At 40.8% G+C, this 17,292-nt stretch overlaps 1 protein-coding gene across 1 annotated transcript; it reads left to right on the top strand.

Moving 5' to 3' along the window:
• The first annotated feature begins 7,480 nt into the window (after window positions 1-7,480).
• Window positions 7,481-14,129, top strand: mmp9 (matrix metallopeptidase 9). The gene is made up of 13 exons (XM_088290879.1): window positions 7,481-7,706; window positions 9,270-9,508; window positions 9,715-9,863; window positions 10,209-10,337; window positions 10,416-10,589; window positions 10,681-10,854; window positions 10,966-11,139; window positions 11,577-11,732; window positions 11,811-11,988; window positions 12,069-12,211; window positions 12,341-12,491; window positions 12,581-12,684; window positions 13,524-14,129. The coding sequence occupies exons 1-13, from the start codon at window positions 7,566-7,568 to the stop codon at window positions 13,631-13,633; spliced, it is 2,022 nt and encodes a 673-aa protein (XP_088147005.1). The 5' UTR covers window positions 7,481-7,565; the 3' UTR covers window positions 13,634-14,129.
• The last annotated feature ends 3,163 nt before the right edge of the window (window positions 14,130-17,292 follow it).

Below are 17,292 nucleotides of genomic sequence, written 5' to 3'. Positions count from 1 at the left end.
GGAGTTTCCCCAACTTTCTCGAATTCAAGTGTCTACTCCAAGTGGGGCCTCAATCTGTCTGTTCCATGACACGAGTCACACTTAAATCAAAATAAAATTTCTTATTGATTTGAATTTTATTTGAAAGAATTAATCCCGAGCACACCATTCACCATCATAAAACCTTTATTAACTGTACAGGCAGCGATATAAATTTTTCACATTAGTTGTTTACCGGGAGGGATTGAAAGTAGCTGAGTATTTTCAAACACAGACCTTTACATAAATATTCGTTGCAATTTTTTCCGAGTTTTTTTTTTTTTGTATTTATGAATTTTTACAACAAATGGATATGAGAAGGGGGCGGCACGGTCGACGACTGGTTAGCACGATGGCCTCGCAGTGCAGAGGTGGTGGGTTCTCCGGCCTTCCTGTGTGGAGTTTGCATATTTTCCCCGTGCCTGCGTGGGTTTTCTCCGGGTACTCCGGTTTCCTCCCACATTCCTAAAACATGCATGGCAGGATGATTGGACACTTCAAATTGTCCCGAGGTGTGAGTGAGAGCGCGAATGGTTGTTCGTCTCTGTGTTGCCTGTGATTGGCTGGCGACCAGTTCAGGGGAGTCCCCTGCCTGCTGCCCGAAGATAACTGGGATAGGCTCCAGCATGCCGTGACCCTAGTGAGGAGAACAGACCATGGATGGATATGAGAAGTAAGCGTTTTGCATGAGGTTTCACTTAAAATTTGATATGGGCATCATAATTCACTTCCATCTTCTTGAGAGGCCAAAATTCCCAGAGGAACTCTTTTGGGATTGAAGACATTTCATTTCCTGTTGAAACTATCGCCGTAAAGTACCTTGTTTGGAGCCGAGCAAGTCTCTATGTTTAATGCGGGCATGAAAAATAAGGCCTGATGCACTATCATACATCTCATATTTGATTGGAAAGCAATATTTTGCATTTCGGTTTTGCTCACCAGTGGTTTACTCCAGGGGAACATGAGTCACAAGTGTGCTGCCCAATGAAAACCGTCTCACTCACGGATTTATTCTTGTCAAACTGGAGGATTTATGACTCATGACACAACGTCGGCCATACCAACGATACTAAAGTGCACTGTGTGGTTTACGCCCAATTTATGGCCGCTTACCCTCGGCCAAAAAAAAAAAAAATCATGTTTTCATTGCTGTTTGTCTGTGAGTGGGATTATTCACAAAATACTTAACCAGGGTAAACACCCCCCAAAACGTCATATTTTGCTTCGGATTGGGACACGTTGTAGACTGCCGTCGTTGTTTCCATGCATTTTGGGCATGTGAGGGCATGCCAGTTGTTTCAGGTGTTCAACAGTGATACTGGAAGTGGGTCATTTGAAAAGCCATCAATCATGATTTGAATGCAGGCGCCATGTTCAGTTCAAGTGGAGGCCTTTTTATTTGCATAGCAGCGTTTCACAACAAAAGTTTTCTGAAGGCACGTTCAAAATGGAGCCAGTCTAGAATCTGCTTTAAAGAACCGGGTGATCCCCGAATGAGAAGCCACTCGTCCAAAGAGCCCAGGAAAAACTCAAACCTCTAATGACCAAATATTCAGTGTGGAGTGACCGTCTGTTTTAAGATTGTCTTTATCTCTCCATTGTTCGTCTTTAACCAGGTACGGCAATTGAGAGCAGTTTCTCATTTATATTGCAAACCTGGGAGCAATTTCAAATTCAATATCCTGTCCAAGGAAACTTCAGCAATGGGCAGTCTGAGTCGTTATTGGAAGCCTTCGGTCACTTGACGACCCGCTCTAGCAACTCAGCCACAGCCACCCCATTATATGAGAGTATAATCTTGGCCGCTTGTCCTGCAGCTCACATTCAGGGTCAGCCATCATTATGTGGAGCAACAATTGTTTTTTTTTTCTTCCCCAGATCCTCGAAGACTTCTTTACAACAAGGTGCCAAAATAAACTTGTAGCGACTAGTATGAGAGTCATAAAAATGAATTCAAGAACATGAAACCTGGCTCAAGTCGGCCATTTTTATTTACAGGTGTACTCATTTTTTTTTGCCAGAGGTTTGACTTGTTATACATGATAGCAAGGTGTTTTTTTGTGTTTTTTTTTTTTTTGTCATGAAATGATATTTACAAAAATGTGAGGGTATCGGGGAGAGACCGAGACAAGCAAGATCACCTAAAAGCCAAATGGTCAGCAGAGCTGCAGTGGCTCGTTTATGAAGTGCTGCCACCACCAGAGAAAATCCAATCCGGTTTTTGCGGGTTCTCTTTTTTCTTCACACTCCATGCTAGTAGTGGCCCTCGCCTACAGTCGCTATTGTGCAAGGCGGTGGGGTGAGCAATGGCTGTTTTTGCATGTATCAAGAACCCCCCCCCCTTTCAAAACAGAGTGATTTCATACGGGGTGTTCCAAGTGGATGTCAAGTGTGCTGTCATTTTTTATCCTTTGTGGATTTTGAATGAAAAAAATGTCTTTCATTAAGCCCTGGGCGCTCTTTTATAATGTGAACAAATATGCATAAAAACTCTTTATTGGTAAGAAGTCTGTCTTTGAAGACATATTATAAATGACAAATGTAGGGGTTGTAACCTCGTATATTTTTGTAGTCGACTATAATGTGATGAAAGTCGAGACAAGTCAATTCATCGTTGACGTCATTTATTGATTTATTTTTTTGGTAGTATAGTCGACTCATCCATTAGTTAATCCAATCACTTAATCGTCCAACAAAACAAGTATTATAGCAAACAAAGACAGAATGTACTGGAAGGCAAGAAGAAATGTTTCCCCGAACACAAAGTCAGCATGTGAAATAGCAAACGGGCTAATATTGGCTCCACATCAAACCCAGTTATGCTGGTGCGTGCGTGCGTGTGTGCGTGCGTGCGTTTGAGTGGCTATGTTGGTCCCTGATTCCCACCACAAATTCAGCATGATGAAAAAGGCATTGCTGAGGAAGACCGTTTGCAAACAGGAAGTGACTTTGGCCTTCTTTCAGTGCTTCATAGAAACACAGCAGAACAATTTTCTAGCCAACTAAGTGTGAACACAGTAGACGTGAGGATGAAAACCATGACCATTTATTTTGGTAGTGGGAATGGTGAGAGTACAAAGTCAACCGTTTTGTTTTCTTCATTTGGCGTATCTGTTGTTGCTCTGTCGGGCTTGGTCTGATTAATATTAGTCACTGTTGACAATAAGCAACTTTTTGGACCCCTCGGGAAGATTCTTTTTGATAACTGCAAAGTAATAGCTGCTCAGGAATGGCCCACATGAGCACGATCATTGGCTCATATGTAACATTATTTTGAATTATGTCATTTTCATTTGCTTTTTGTAGAGGTGATGGGTGAAAAACAATGATTATAATCTGAAATCGGATGTCTTATTTAATCGGCCCTATTTCATGCACGTAAATGGATCGGATTTTGCCCACAAGGCTTTTGAGGAACTAACCCCTCTGCCGTGACACTATCCAGCTCTGTTATGACCTGGTTGTCCGCCTACCGCTATGTGCATGTGTGTGTTATGACTGAAGCCAAATTTAGGAAGAATGCCCTGGAATTTGTATTTGTCTTTTTCAAGCTTGCGTTTCAGACGTATTTTGGGGAGCTGAAAGGCAAAATCCAGATGACTTTGTTGACATGGAGCCGCATTCATTAAGCCTTTGACGCCGCGTCAAATTAGAGTCAGATGTTTTTTAAAGCAGGGCCCGCCTTGCGTGGATGCTGCACGTTGCCACATATAAACCAAAACTGTCCCTGCCGAAGCGGAACCAGTATGATGAATAACAAAGAGCTCAAGATGGAACTGAAAAGTTCTTAGCCTATTATGATTCAAGCCTTGACGCAATTTGAATTCAAGTAAAATCTTTTTTTAAATTTTTTTTTTTGGGGGGGGGGGAAGTGACCCAAGGACTCCTCCAAAACAACAAAATACATTTCTAAGCAGAACGCTTAGCTGCAAAAGAAAATAAGTGGAAAGGTAGTTGTGCCCTTGAGAACGGAGTCATATGTGTTACTGTTTCCTCAAAATTGTCAGCCATGAATCGTTTTCAAACTAAAAGGAAACAATAAAATTATAGAATAATGTTGGATAAATTATATAATCATGTTAATAATCTTTTGCTACTCGCGTCCTTTCCAGCCAGACACAAAACAAAGCCTAGTAAAACATCACTCCAATGAATCAGATCATTAAAGGCAAACAAATCACAACACAAGATTTCGTCACCCATGCTGTTTTCCTGGTGAGCAATCACGAAGGAGAAGTACTGAACGAGTGAAGATGATGACATTTTTCAGCCGTGCGAACAATCTTTTATAACAGGCTGATGAGTGACGCTCGAGTACTGTGTCCAAATGAGAGATCAACCGCACCAGGAAATTGAAATATAAGGAAGGATATCACGCCCATCCAACCACAACCATGATACGCTTTTCTCACAGGACATTGCAGGTACACTTGTTCTTACCATATAAGGTCACAACTTCATGCAGGAATGCTTCAAATGTTAAAAGCACAATTTGGAGTTCCAAGAAAATCTCTGTGAAAATAGGCCCTAAAGTCACTGAATACAGAGAAAGGTGAAAAATCATTATCAAAGTGCTTTCACATTTTTTTAAGTTATATTGCGTTAGCATACCAACTATTAGCATTTTAATGATTTGCGCATTCATACAAAGTTTGGAATACGGGCAAAGATGAACGACTGGCAGGAGAGCATTTGTTACTTTGGTTCATATTGTGCTTTACCAACTGTTAGTATTTTAATAGTGTGACAATGAGGTAAACAAAATGAAAAATGTAAACCCATTAACATTTGGTCACAACATTTTTTGTTTTATAACTAGAACATTACTATTATTAATAGCCTTTTAGCAAGTCTCATTGGAGCCAGTACCTAAAAATAGGACAAAATGCACTTTCATGACTTGGGATGCTATCATGCTTTCAAGCATGCTATATGTCATCAGATCAATTGTTGGCCTTTTAGCGATGGAGCCATTTTCATTGTGCAGTAAACCCAGTTTTTTTAAATCTAATAAAAAAGAAAATACTCCCATAACTGCAGATTGTCCCAATATATGATTCCCAAGAGCATATATAAATATATTCTGTAGTTTTTAATCCCTTTCACACCGACAACTGCATTTTAATGTATTCTTTTAAAGGATGAGCAACTGTGCAATGAACCAGGACCAGGAGCAGATGGACAGAGTGTTTTGGTAACATCAACTTCAGCGGAAAAAAAAAATACATTTAATTCTAGATGAAAGTGAACAAAAGCATTACAACCCAATATATGTCTTTGAAAAACAACAGTATTTAGAAAATAAAACATTAACAAGGTTTGTTCATTTAATTTTTTTCAAGTTCGGCGGGCCGGATTAAAATGTTTAACGGGCCACATGTGGCCCCCGGGCCGCAGTTTGCCCACGCCTGTCCTCACGCAAAGAATCACACTAGTGCCATCTGATAATATGAACATTCACCCAAAATTATGAATAACTTTACGTCCTGAAAAAAAAAAAAAAATTACTCGTGTGTATTTTCATTGCTCCTCTGACAGTGACAACATTCAGTTCTATATCATATGACCTATGGACTAAGTGTTCACGTGGGGTCCACTGACATATGGCTGCAGTACCCTTGAGCAAGACACAAATATCCCGGGAGTTTCAGCAGCCCCTTGCTCCAGTCTGTGTCCCTAACTGAGTTTTGTTGACGGAAGAGAGATCAAATTCCGACGACTCGCTTTGTTTTCTTCACTTTAGTGTCAGCTCTTCTGCATTTAGTTTTGAAGTTGCAAAAATAATTCATGTCAATGTTTTGATGTTGAAGCGGCACCACAGAACGACGGCTAGATGGAGAGCTCAAAGATGTCAGCGGTGCACTCAAAGGGAAAATGTCATCTGCTGCTTTGGTGAGTCATACTTTTGTACACACGCTTGGATGCGAACACAACAACAGTTCGGCAGTAAAAACAGTGGTGCATGGACTGGTCACCAGTCAACAACTGGGCAGCAATAAACAGAAGACTGGTCACCAGTCAATGTCAGGATACATGCAGACAAGCAAGCTTAATAACCACCCATGGTTTATTTCTTCAGTTTATCATGCAAGAGTCCAGGTTTGAACACGGAAGACCTTGACTGAGAGGCAGACGTTCTCACCACTAGCCCACCATGCTGCCCCATCGTGCAGAAAGAGTGAAAAAATATTACAAAAAGTCTTTCTTTCGACCAAATGAGGTAAGTGTGTTGTGGCAGCTTGTGTCACTCTGGTGAGGAAGTCAGGGGACATGTTGCATCAATGTAATGATGAAGCTCATCGTTACAAATGATTTACGCAGAAAGAGGAAGGATTGCATGAGTTATCTGTAAGACATGAAAAAAAAAAAAAACATTAGCCCATGCAAACAAATCAACAAATGTTGTTTTGGAATATTTGACAAATTTGATTTTGGTTGATCTTAGTTTTAACATTTCTCTTTTCCTATCCAACTTTAGCTCAGTCGGAAATTCATTTCTATTTATGAAAAAAGCGAAGTGAATTTAAAAAAAAATCACGACTTGTGATCCGGACGTGGCATGATAAATGTCTTCTTATAATCGGACAAAAAATGTTTCTGGGAAATGAAAGTGTGTCAGAGGGGCACAATTTGCGTGCCCTCACACACATACACACTATATCAGGCGCCGGCAAACTACGGCCTGGGGGCCACATGCGGCCCATTAAACGTTTTAATCCGGCCCGCCGAACTTGAAAAAAAAATTAAATGAACAAACCTTGTTCATGTTTTATTTACTAAATATTGTGGTTTTTCAAAGACATATATATTGTTGTAATGCTTTTGTTCACTTTCATTTAGATTAAATGTTTTTATTTTCCCCGATTTCTCCTGGTCCGGCCCCTTTGTCTAATTTTAGAACGCATTGTGGCCCGCCCGCCAATCAAAAAGTTTGCCCACCCCTAAGCTATATTGTTATAATTGCTTCTTGATGGTATTTATTAACAGTATTAATCGTCTTAGTCTAATGCCACTGTTACATCATATGTCAAATCAGCAAGTGATACACTCATGACACAATTTACCACCATTTGAGAGGCTTGGCACAAAGTTAAGGGGGCACAGCCCCCCTGATGTTCACCAGGAACGTCACTGGAAAAGAACGGAAAATGATGTCCATTAAATTTGGTTTTGTTCAACTTTAATCATGTGTAACCAATATACGTATGATAGTTTTCAGTGTAGTTGTCCGCAAGGGTCCACTTACTACTCCTAACAAATGCCATCCTCTTATGTTGTTGTCGTAAAGTCAAATGTGAATATTTTGGAAATTCCCTCTGGAGTCAATTGAACTGATAGCATGTGTTCAGTGCTTGGAGTGGGAGGGTTGTGGTTGCTTGAGGGAGGAGAATGAGGTCAAGTGACTAAGAAGCAAAGTTGCATAAAAAGCGCAGCAAATCTAAACAAGGACACAAGAGCGGCAAGACGCCAACAAGAGGACGCTCGACGGATTGCGCATTTCAAACTAGATTTTTTTTTTTTCCACACAGACGGCAGACAGCTTGGCCATGAGATCCTGCACTTTGCTCGTGTGTCTGCTCTGGGGCTTCAGCACCGTGAGGGAAGGATGGAGCCTTCCCCTCAAGTCGGTCCATGTCACGTTTCCAGGAGACATCATCAAAAATATGACTGATATGGAGCTGGCGCAAGTGAGTAGCAGATGGTGCTTGTTGTCTTGATAAGAGAGCTTTCACAAAGCTGTCAAGCTGTGGAGGGAAGTGGAAGTGGAAACTCATCACCTGGCGCTTGGACTGAGCAATCTGGGCATAAAATCAAATCTCACATTTATTTTTCCACAAAAACCTTATTTTTAATTTAAAATAATTGTTTTCTCCTTACAGAAAAATCAAATGACTACTGTGTTATACAAAAGACTTTTTACTTTTTGTCCCTCTCTTTTGGGATTTGCATTGGAGAAAAACAAATGGAAATGTTGGATTTTCAACTATTTCCAAATTGAGCCATCCAACCGCAAGGCTCAGCTTGTCCGTGTGGAAGAGTAAGACTAAATTTGCACCTCCTCCAGCTCTGTCACACTCTTGTGCAGGTGAAGCAAAGCACTTTTGGCAAACTATTTGCTGCTTGGACGGCAAGGCAAGGAAAGTATATTTATATAGTACTCAGGTAAAAATATGGAACAGATACAGAGGCAACGGAATAACTTTCAGAAACAATTGAAATAGAGATAACATGAAAAGCATTAAAACAAAACACTAACATGACCAAAAGAATTTTGAAATTGCAAAATGACAGCAAGGACTAGTTTGTGAAAAGAAAAAAAAAACTTATGAAAAAAGCAGCAGTGAACAATAAACGTCAAGCACATAACTAGGAGTATTTTTTTTAATTAAAACTGCTTTAGAATGGGTACCGTGTCTTCGGCAATGTTGACTGATATTAACTCAGTGATTGTTTTCCACCAGGCTCATTCCTTGTCGTACAAGCAAATGTGAATGTTCTTTGTTTCTTAGCAGATTTTAACTATCTAGTCTCATTTTATAGCATTCTGTAGGGGTCAGAAAAGTTGCTGAGTCGTCAATACTTATTGCGCTTTCTTCAACAAGCTCTTTTTTTTCTTAGCCACGTTTTTAGTGTAAGCCGTGCACGTCAGTGCAGATGCACTTTGAACTACAACAACTGCTTGAAGAAAATCAATGAAATAATACAAAGCAATAAAAAAAAAAAATGTCTCGAGAGAGAGAGTGCATTCAATGCACACAACCCTTTGCATTTTTTTTTACTTTTCTTCTTGTATTTTTATATAACAGCAGTGCCTTGAAATAAGAGTGACCCGAATCGCGAGTTTTTTTTTATGCGTGTCCATTGTATTGAAGCAAAAAAAAATTTTTTTTCAAAAACCATTAATTTTCCTTACCTTCCATTTAGTGAAGTCACTACTGTATGTTTTTGTATATTACAATTTTTATTAGAAATGAGCTATTTTCTATTTCTATCCATAATTTCAATTTTTTTCCTTTTACAAGAAAACTGTTGGTGTTTTCCTTTGGACTGGAATAGATTAATGACATTTCCATTCATTTCAGCATTCCTTTCATTTAGTTTTTGATGATAACAGTCCGAAGGAAGTATAAAATTCTAATATTGTACTTTTTTTCTATTGGTTGTCTATGAGTTAAAAGAAAATTGTCCTGACATATAACCTGCAATTAATCGCTAAAATGGATGAATCACCACTTGGACTCGTTCCACAGAGTTACCTGACCAAGTTTGGCTACATGGAGAACCTGAAGCGCAGCGGCTTCCAGTCCATGGTGTCCACCACCAAGGCCCTGAAGAAGATGCAGCATCATATGGGTCTGGAGGAAACGGGTCAACTGGACTCGGCCACCCTGGAGGCCATGAAGCAGCCGCGCTGTGGCCTTCCCGACGTGGCTAACTACAAAACATTCGACGGAGACCTCAAATGGGACCACAATGATGTCACTTACAGGTGAGTCGAGGGACCGCTGTGGATGAACACTTGGGCTTCCGTGCTGCTCTTTTTAGAATGTTGTTCATGATAGTACTTGGAGAGAAGTTTTTTTGAGGTGGTAGTGGAGGTACTCGGATACTATAAATGTAGACTTCCTTTGTCTAAAGTATAACCATATTTGTTGAATCCACTGAGAGAAAAGTCGTGTTCTATTTCCACAACAGGATCTTGAACTACTCTCCAGATTTGGACATCTCCGTGACTGATGAAGCATTTGCCAGAGCTTTCAAAGTTTGGAGTGACGTCACCCCGCTGACGTTCACTCGCCTCTACGAAGGGACGGCGGACATCATGGTGTCGTTTGGAAAAGGCGGTACGTGACACAGGATGACACTGGCTGCAGCTTTGGGGGAATTACGGGATAAATTGTTGGTCAGATTTGTATTCATTGCAATAATCGGAGGTGGGTAAAGTATGAGTAGCAGGCTACGTTTGTCAGTTCTTTACCCCAGCTCACTGAATACTTTCATGATCGAGAGTCCTGGAATAGAGCCTGTCAATATAAGGACACACGGTATATAGACAAACAGTGGGCTCGTCTCCATCCAAAGTTTTGCCAAAACATAACTGGTGCGACAAGGAAAGCAGAAATGTGTCATTTAAGATGGTTAAACATGCAACGGGTCACATTGACAAAAAAAAAAAAATGACATTCCAGACCACGGAGACCCTTACCCCTTTGACGGCAAGGATGGCCTCTTGGCACACGCATACCCCCCCGGGAAGGGGATACAGGGAGATGCCCACTTTGATGACGATGAAAACTGGACGCTGGGAAAAGGAGCAGGTAGTTGTCGGCTTACCTGTGTGGCCTCACTCTGTTGCCACTCTCGTCTGAATTTCACTCTCTCCTGTCTCCCAAAAGTGGTGAAGACTCGCTTTGGGAATGCCGAGGGTGACTTTTGTCGCTTCCCCTTCACTTTTGAGGGGAAATCCTACACGACTTGCACCACTGACGGCCGCACGGACAACCTCCCGTGGTGCGCCACCACTTCGGATTTTGGCCGGGACAAAAAATATGGCTTCTGTCCCAGTGAACGTGAGTTTGACAATCTGGTAGTTTGATATTTGGAATCCAAGATGATGCAAAACACATGCGCTCACCCACATTGTTCCTTCCAAAATGGCAGTTCTGTACACTTTTGGAGGGAACGCCGACGCCGCCCCCTGCGTCTTCCCGTTCGTCTTCCAGGGGACGGAGTACAGCAGCTGCACCACGGAGGGCCGTGAAGACAGCTACCGCTGGTGTGCTACTACAGACAACTTCGACCAGGATAAGACATACGGATTCTGTCCCAGTCGAGGTGTGTGTCGATTTGAGCAAATCTGTTTTTTGGGGTGAAAACTTAATTTTAAGGCCATGTCACCAAACCTTATGTCACGTCTTACTGATGTTTGTGTCTCCTCTTGAGCAGACACTGCCGTATCCGGTGGCAACGCAGAGGGAGAGCCGTGTCACTTCCCGTTTACCTTCCAGGGTCGGGAATACGACGCGTGCTCCAGCGAGGGCCGTAGTGACGGCAAGCTGTGGTGCGCCACCACCGCCAGCTACGACGACGACAGCAAATGGGGCTTCTGTCGTGATCAAGGTGAGGAATTAAAGCACTTTTTTTTTCACAATTTAATACATCATCATCAATCATGTTTGAACATCTTTGAGGTTTGGAGTTCAAATCTCAGCTCAAAATACGCAAAGAATAGAGAAATGCCACACACACACCGGCCTACGGGTACTTGTATTACTCTTAGAATTGTGCATCTCTCCATTTAAAGACGATCCGGTTTGGTTAAATCAATTCAATTTTCCGATTAAAAACTTTTTTCGTTACACCCATAATTACTCGAGTTGAAATCTTTCAATTCAATTCAAACGTTTCAATTTGGAGGCCAGTTATGTTTTATGCAAATGAGTCACTGTTAATCCCGCCTCTCCGTTCTACGGCGGCCAATGGGCAACTATTTGGATAGAACACGTTAGAAGCTCCCTTTTTTTAATCATTAGTTGTTTCCTCCACAAACCTTGCAGGTTACAGCCTGTTCCTGGTGGCCGCTCACGAGTTTGGACACGCGCTTGGTCTGGATCACTCCAACATTCGACAGGCACTCATGTACCCAATGTACACTTACGTGGAGAACTTCTCCCTGCACAAAGACGACATTGCGGGCATTCAGTATCTCTACGGTAAGGCACCATCTAAGAATGTTTATCATTCAAAATGTTGTATTATCTCTCGATTGAAATACGTGCTATCGTTTTCAGGCCGCAGGCAAGGCCCAGATCCCACACCCCCTAGGCCCACCACCACCACCACGACCCCAGTTGTCCCAACTACCACAACCCCAACACCTGTCGACCCGACAACCAAAGACGTTTGCAAAATCAACAACTTTGACAGCATCACCGTCATTAAAAAGCATTTATATTTCTTCAGTGACGGGTAAGAAAAACAACCTGGTGTCACATTTGAGTCACGCCAGTGACACATGTGCTCATGTCTTCATGTGTTTTGCTCATTAGGTATTACTGGAAGAAATCCAGCAGCGGTAATAATGGCGAGGTCAAAGGTCCATTCCGAGTTTCTGAGCGCTGGCCAGCACTGCCGAAAATCATCGACGCTGCCTTTGAAGATCTGCTCACTGGGAAACTGTACTTCTTCTCTGGTATGTGAGCTAAGACACAAAGATGAACTAACATCGACCTTATCTGGGATATCAATTCAAATTTTCAGACCGATTTGGTGAGATGGCATCACAAAACATGTCCATTTAAACAATTAATGGCCTTTTTAGGACGCCAGTTCTGGGTGTACACGGGACAGAGCGTTCTGGGCCCACGCAGCATCGAGAAGCTTGGTCTCCCAGCCAGCGTGAGGACGGTACAAGGAGCGCTGCAGAAGGGAAAATACAAAGTTCTGCTTTTCAGTGGAGAGAAATATTGGAGGTGAGTCATAAAGTTGACCCAACTTTAAAACTATTATTAGAGTTATTACTATTATCCTTACTATAATTGTTGTTGTGTGTCAAATACAGGCTCGATTTGAAGACGCAGATGGTTGAAAGGGGCTACCCACGATACATACACAACGCCTTTGGCGGCGTGCCCAGTGAGCCTCACGATGTTTTCCAGTTCAACGGTAAATGCCATGCTCACTTAAAAGCGGTGATTGGCGTCTAGTGGTCAATGTTGCACGTTGCTACGCACTACTTACTCAGTTAAATGTGCCTCACTGTTACAGACAAACACATTTTAATAGATTTGAATGTGTCTTTGTGTGACAATAATAATTGTCTTTGAATAGGTTTAATCAAATCTCCTGTCATCTAAACAAATTTGTTTTTATAATATATTATTTAAATGGTTTTCACTTTTGAAATTAGTCGTACTCAACTAATGAATTCGCTTTCAAACGGTTTAATTGAGATTACCATTTAAATCTTCTTTTAAAATGGTCTTAATGCACTTCAAAACTAATTTCAATCTAGTTTATAACGGTTCTTAATCACATTTCATCTTCTTTTAAGTGTGCCTTTTATACAATGAAACTTGTTTTACCCTGATCTGAAACCTGTAGAATCTATTTTCAAACAAGTCTTAAACCACATTGAAACTAGTTTTAATCTACTTTGAAAAAATTAGTCTACTCTGAATCTGGTTTGGATGTAGTTCAGGGCAAGTTATTTTCTTTACTCCAAACTACTTTCAACGTACTTTAACATGGTTTTGTCTACTATAAGATAAATTAAATACAGTTAAGGTTTGTCTTGACCTCCTTTGAAAGTAGTTTAAAAAATATTACTCTAATCCAAACCAATCAAAAGAAAATTTCTAAAATATTCTGTAACAGGTTTCAATCTATATCTGGATCTGATTTTCTGAATGTTTTATTCTGTATTTATTTTGTATGTTACACTACTGATTAAAGAATTGTAAACCTTGCTTTCTAATGTTTCAATTGAAACGTGTGTGCTTTAGGTTACACCTACTTCTACTGGGACCGCTTCTACTGGCGCATGACGCCTAGCAAGCAAGTGGACCGCGTGGGCTACGTCAAATACGACCTGCTGACATGCTCCGACTCATGAAGCGTGTGCGCGCTCTCTGGGGATTGGATCGGAACGCGCTTGGAATCAGGGAGAGCGTAAATCAGCATTTACGTGCAGAGCCTGATGACTTCCTGGATTATTCTTGGGCGGTCCGTTGCTGGTGTGACACAACATTGCATTGGTCCTTAAACGCATGTAAACAGCACAGCCCTCGATGTGATCATATGTGAAATTACTACATAATAATGGCCAGCATCGGAGGCCAATCATTTAAGACCCTGTTTGGGTCAAATTCCAGGTTGTTTGAATAATTTATACAGCAAGTGTCTGACAGGTGCAGACCTTTAACAGTATTTGATTGTTTTGCCATCTATAGTATTATATAATATTTAGTTTTTTTAAGAGTGGTCTTTCTTTGTTTAATGGCTTTGAAGCCAGTATTTGCACTGAATTACAATGCATGGCTCTTTTACTTTAAATTATTTTTGTGTTTTCTTAACTTTGCATTCAATAAACATTCAGCTCAACACCAAAAGTGATATTAATTCTTCATTTCGTTATGAAACGGTTTCATCAGGGTTTTGTTTTTTTTGTCACTTTTGCTTGTTTGAGGGGGATTGTACTGAATTGTCAAATTAAAAAGCAAATACTGTGTTTTCCAGACTACAACTCACTTTGGAGTGTAAATCGAACCGGCTCAAAAATGCATAATGTGCTTGAAAAAACATACACAAGTCGCACTGGAGGATAAGTTGCATTTGTTGGGGGTAATTCATTTTACAAAATAGTACAAGTCGCTCCAGAGTATAAATCGCAGCCAACCTAAGAAAAAAAAGCGACTTAGTGTTGAAAATATGGTAAATCAAAACGTCTGAACAACTTTGTTTTCAACTTATTAACAAATAACATTTGTGATGCAAAGATTAATTTACAAGATTCACCTGAACTTGATGCCATGACTAAAACAGATCCTAATTTACTTTCAAACAAACTTGACAAGTACTTTCAAACTTGTTTTTATCTACTTTTAAACTTGCCTTGAGCTACTGACTTTGAAAGTCGTTTATTTTCTCTTTATCTTTAATTTCAAAGTATCTCAAAATAAATGATTTAATTGTTGATTCATTCATGTGTGTGTCCTATAAGGAAATGGGACAGTGCTTCAGCCTATCTCATCTGATTTCAAGCAAATGCCAGATTAGACCATGAACTGGTCGCCAGACAGTCGCAGGGCACACACAGACACCATCACTGAGTGGGAGTTGACTGCACACAAGTCAGGCGAGTGGACCACAACACCACTAATTTAGTCAATCGTCAATTAAATCTTAGCCGGTGTTCACTTGTGCTGCATTGCCATCTTGTGGCATAACCTCATCCTGCACGTCAGTTCAAATTGATTTTCACAAGGCAGGATGACACGAAACATCGAGTACGGCAAAAATGCTTTAGTTAGAGATTTGTGAGGCTCCACGTGAACAATAAACAAAAAACATTTGTATTATTGGAACAGACAAAAAAGATGAAAATGGCTCATGTGAGTGATTAAATTGGGTATACAACTGAAGATAAACAAGTGCAACTTAATTAATATATTCAACTACTGTATCTTAATTCATATTAATTTATATAGCACTTTCACAAATTATTAAAAAAAAGTCTTGAAAGAACGTTTTTTTTCTATTCTCCTAAGTGACACCCTTATAACAATTTACACAATCCTTTACATAATCAGTCCACGTGGTGGCGGCAATGCATTTTAAAGATGCTTTCAACTAAGCACTACTGAAGAAGAACAGGTGCAGTAGAAGTACAAATCTAGACGACGGCCGAATGATTCTTCTTAATCTTGATGTAGCAATCTGATAAGGACAAGCGACATCTCATATGGACATCAAAACAGGCAAAACACCTCAGAGTCCATCAGCACACTCTTCTTCCTGCTACTGAAACTCACGTACACTCTGACCTTAATCCCTTTGATGCCCAAAGTACACTTTCGCATATCTTGAGTTTTGCTTTTTGTTTTTTCCCTGTCTTGGATTTAGAAGGGGAATATGTTCAATGTCGATTAAGCAATGAAAGTGTTTTTGTTGTTGTTGTTGTTGCTGGTGGTATTTTTTTAAATTAGGTTCGACATTAATATTGTGTTTTTAATAAGATAGGTTATCTTATTTAAAAAGAAATGGATGACGCAGAAACACGTTTTTCGCCGAAACGTCCACTGAGTGGCAGCATTAAACAGCCGTTTGGAAATGCTGTCACACTCGGACCATTCGGAAACTCAGAGAGTTGATCAAACGTGCTGTTCGTTTATTCGGTGTCCAAAAAAGGAGTGTCGGGGAGACATTTAAGCGCTCCAACTGAGGTTAGGGTTCGTCTAATGCGTCAGACAGTCCAGATGGAAACAGTTCAAGCACTGGAGAGGAGCAAGATCTGCTCTTTGCCAACACGCACGCACACACACACAAACATATTGTGGTGTCAGGTGTGTAATTTCCCAGTGTGTGGACTGTTTCAAGTACACTTGAACGTCTCACAGCTGTTGCGACTCATAGTAATAAAGTGGCCGGAAATGGTCATAAAAGACATCCTGTGTCTCTCCATATTGATAAGAGCCACAGTTTATTTTGTTGTATTAGTTACTTTAGTCCGCGTGGAGGCACATATATGAGCAAATGACAGCTGAAATAGCGCAAAAGTGCAACTTTTTCATTTTTGGTCAGTCTAGTAGTGCATTCGTGCGTTGCGTTCAAATTGAAGGACGTAAAAGGCTGATGGCGGTACGACGTGAAGGTTACGCAACACTGCTGCCTTCTAGTGGACAAGTATTTTTAAATGCCGTCGCTGTATGCCGCTGACATTTGGTTCGTTGTCATCCTCATGGTTCGGAGGACATGATACAGAGAAACCTTGTATATTTTCTGTTACCTTTTGAAAAACGAATCTGTTTTTTCTTGCAACAAAAGTATTGCTTGAGACCAGACAATAAATGCTATTGCTCTGGCGCCATCCTGCGGCACCTCTGTGCCAGGAAAATATTTTGAAGTGAGTTTTACGTTGAGTTTATTTGGACAAAATGAATGCTTTACTGCCATCACGTGTCATCTTGGTGCTGGGGAGGGATGCTGAAGTGAATTCATGTGAGTAATTTGGACAAAAGTAGTGCATTGCGTATGATGATCATGTGGCATCTTGTTGTTGAGAAACTATATACTGAAGTTAATCGAGTAGCTGCATTTAGGCCAGGGGTGTCTAACTCATTTTTGTGGACGGGCCACATCATAGGTATGGTTCCCCTCAGAGGGCCGTCATGACTGTGAACCCATACAAATGTGTTATCATGTTACGTTATCACATACACACAACAAATTGATGGAAAGCCAGTCAGTAATTCTTCAATTTATTTTAAATGGGGGGGGGGGAGTGACGGTAACAAATAGATGGCAATATAATAATAATAATAATAATAATAATATTCCCTTTATTAGTCCCACAATGGGGAAATTCCAGATTCGAACCCAGGCCTCCTGGGGAGACTGGGTCCGGAACGCGGCGCCTTAGACCACTCGGCCATCCTGGCAGCCATATCTCACATCTCAATGTTGTTAAAAGCAAAGAAAGTGTGCTAGAAACAGGAAGTTGACACATGATTTACCGTGGCGGGCCGTATAAAATGAGATTGGGGGCCAGATCTG

This window comes from Idiotropiscis lumnitzeri, chromosome 3 (genome assembly GCF_059441095.1).
Source record: "Idiotropiscis lumnitzeri isolate Australia: NSW breed Sydney's pygmy pipehorse chromosome 3, RoL_Ilum_1.0, whole genome shotgun sequence".
Taxonomy (NCBI): Eukaryota; Metazoa; Chordata; class Actinopteri; order Syngnathiformes; family Syngnathidae; genus Idiotropiscis; species Idiotropiscis lumnitzeri.
The sequence above is the reverse complement of the archived record's forward strand: the minus strand, read 5'-3'. Positions and strand labels throughout refer to the sequence as shown.

Coding starts and splice junctions, on each gene's coding strand:
- mmp9 (XM_088290879.1), top strand. CDS start 7,566: ATGAGATCCTGCACTTTGCTCGTGTGTCTGCTCTGGGGCTTCAGCACC. Junction 10,590..10,680: donor TGGCTTCTGTCCCAGTGAAC/GTGAGTTTGACA, acceptor CCAAAATGGCAG/TTCTGTACACTTTTGGAGGG. Junction 11,733..11,810: donor GGGCATTCAGTATCTCTACG/GTAAGGCACCAT, acceptor TATCGTTTTCAG/GCCGCAGGCAAGGCCCAGAT.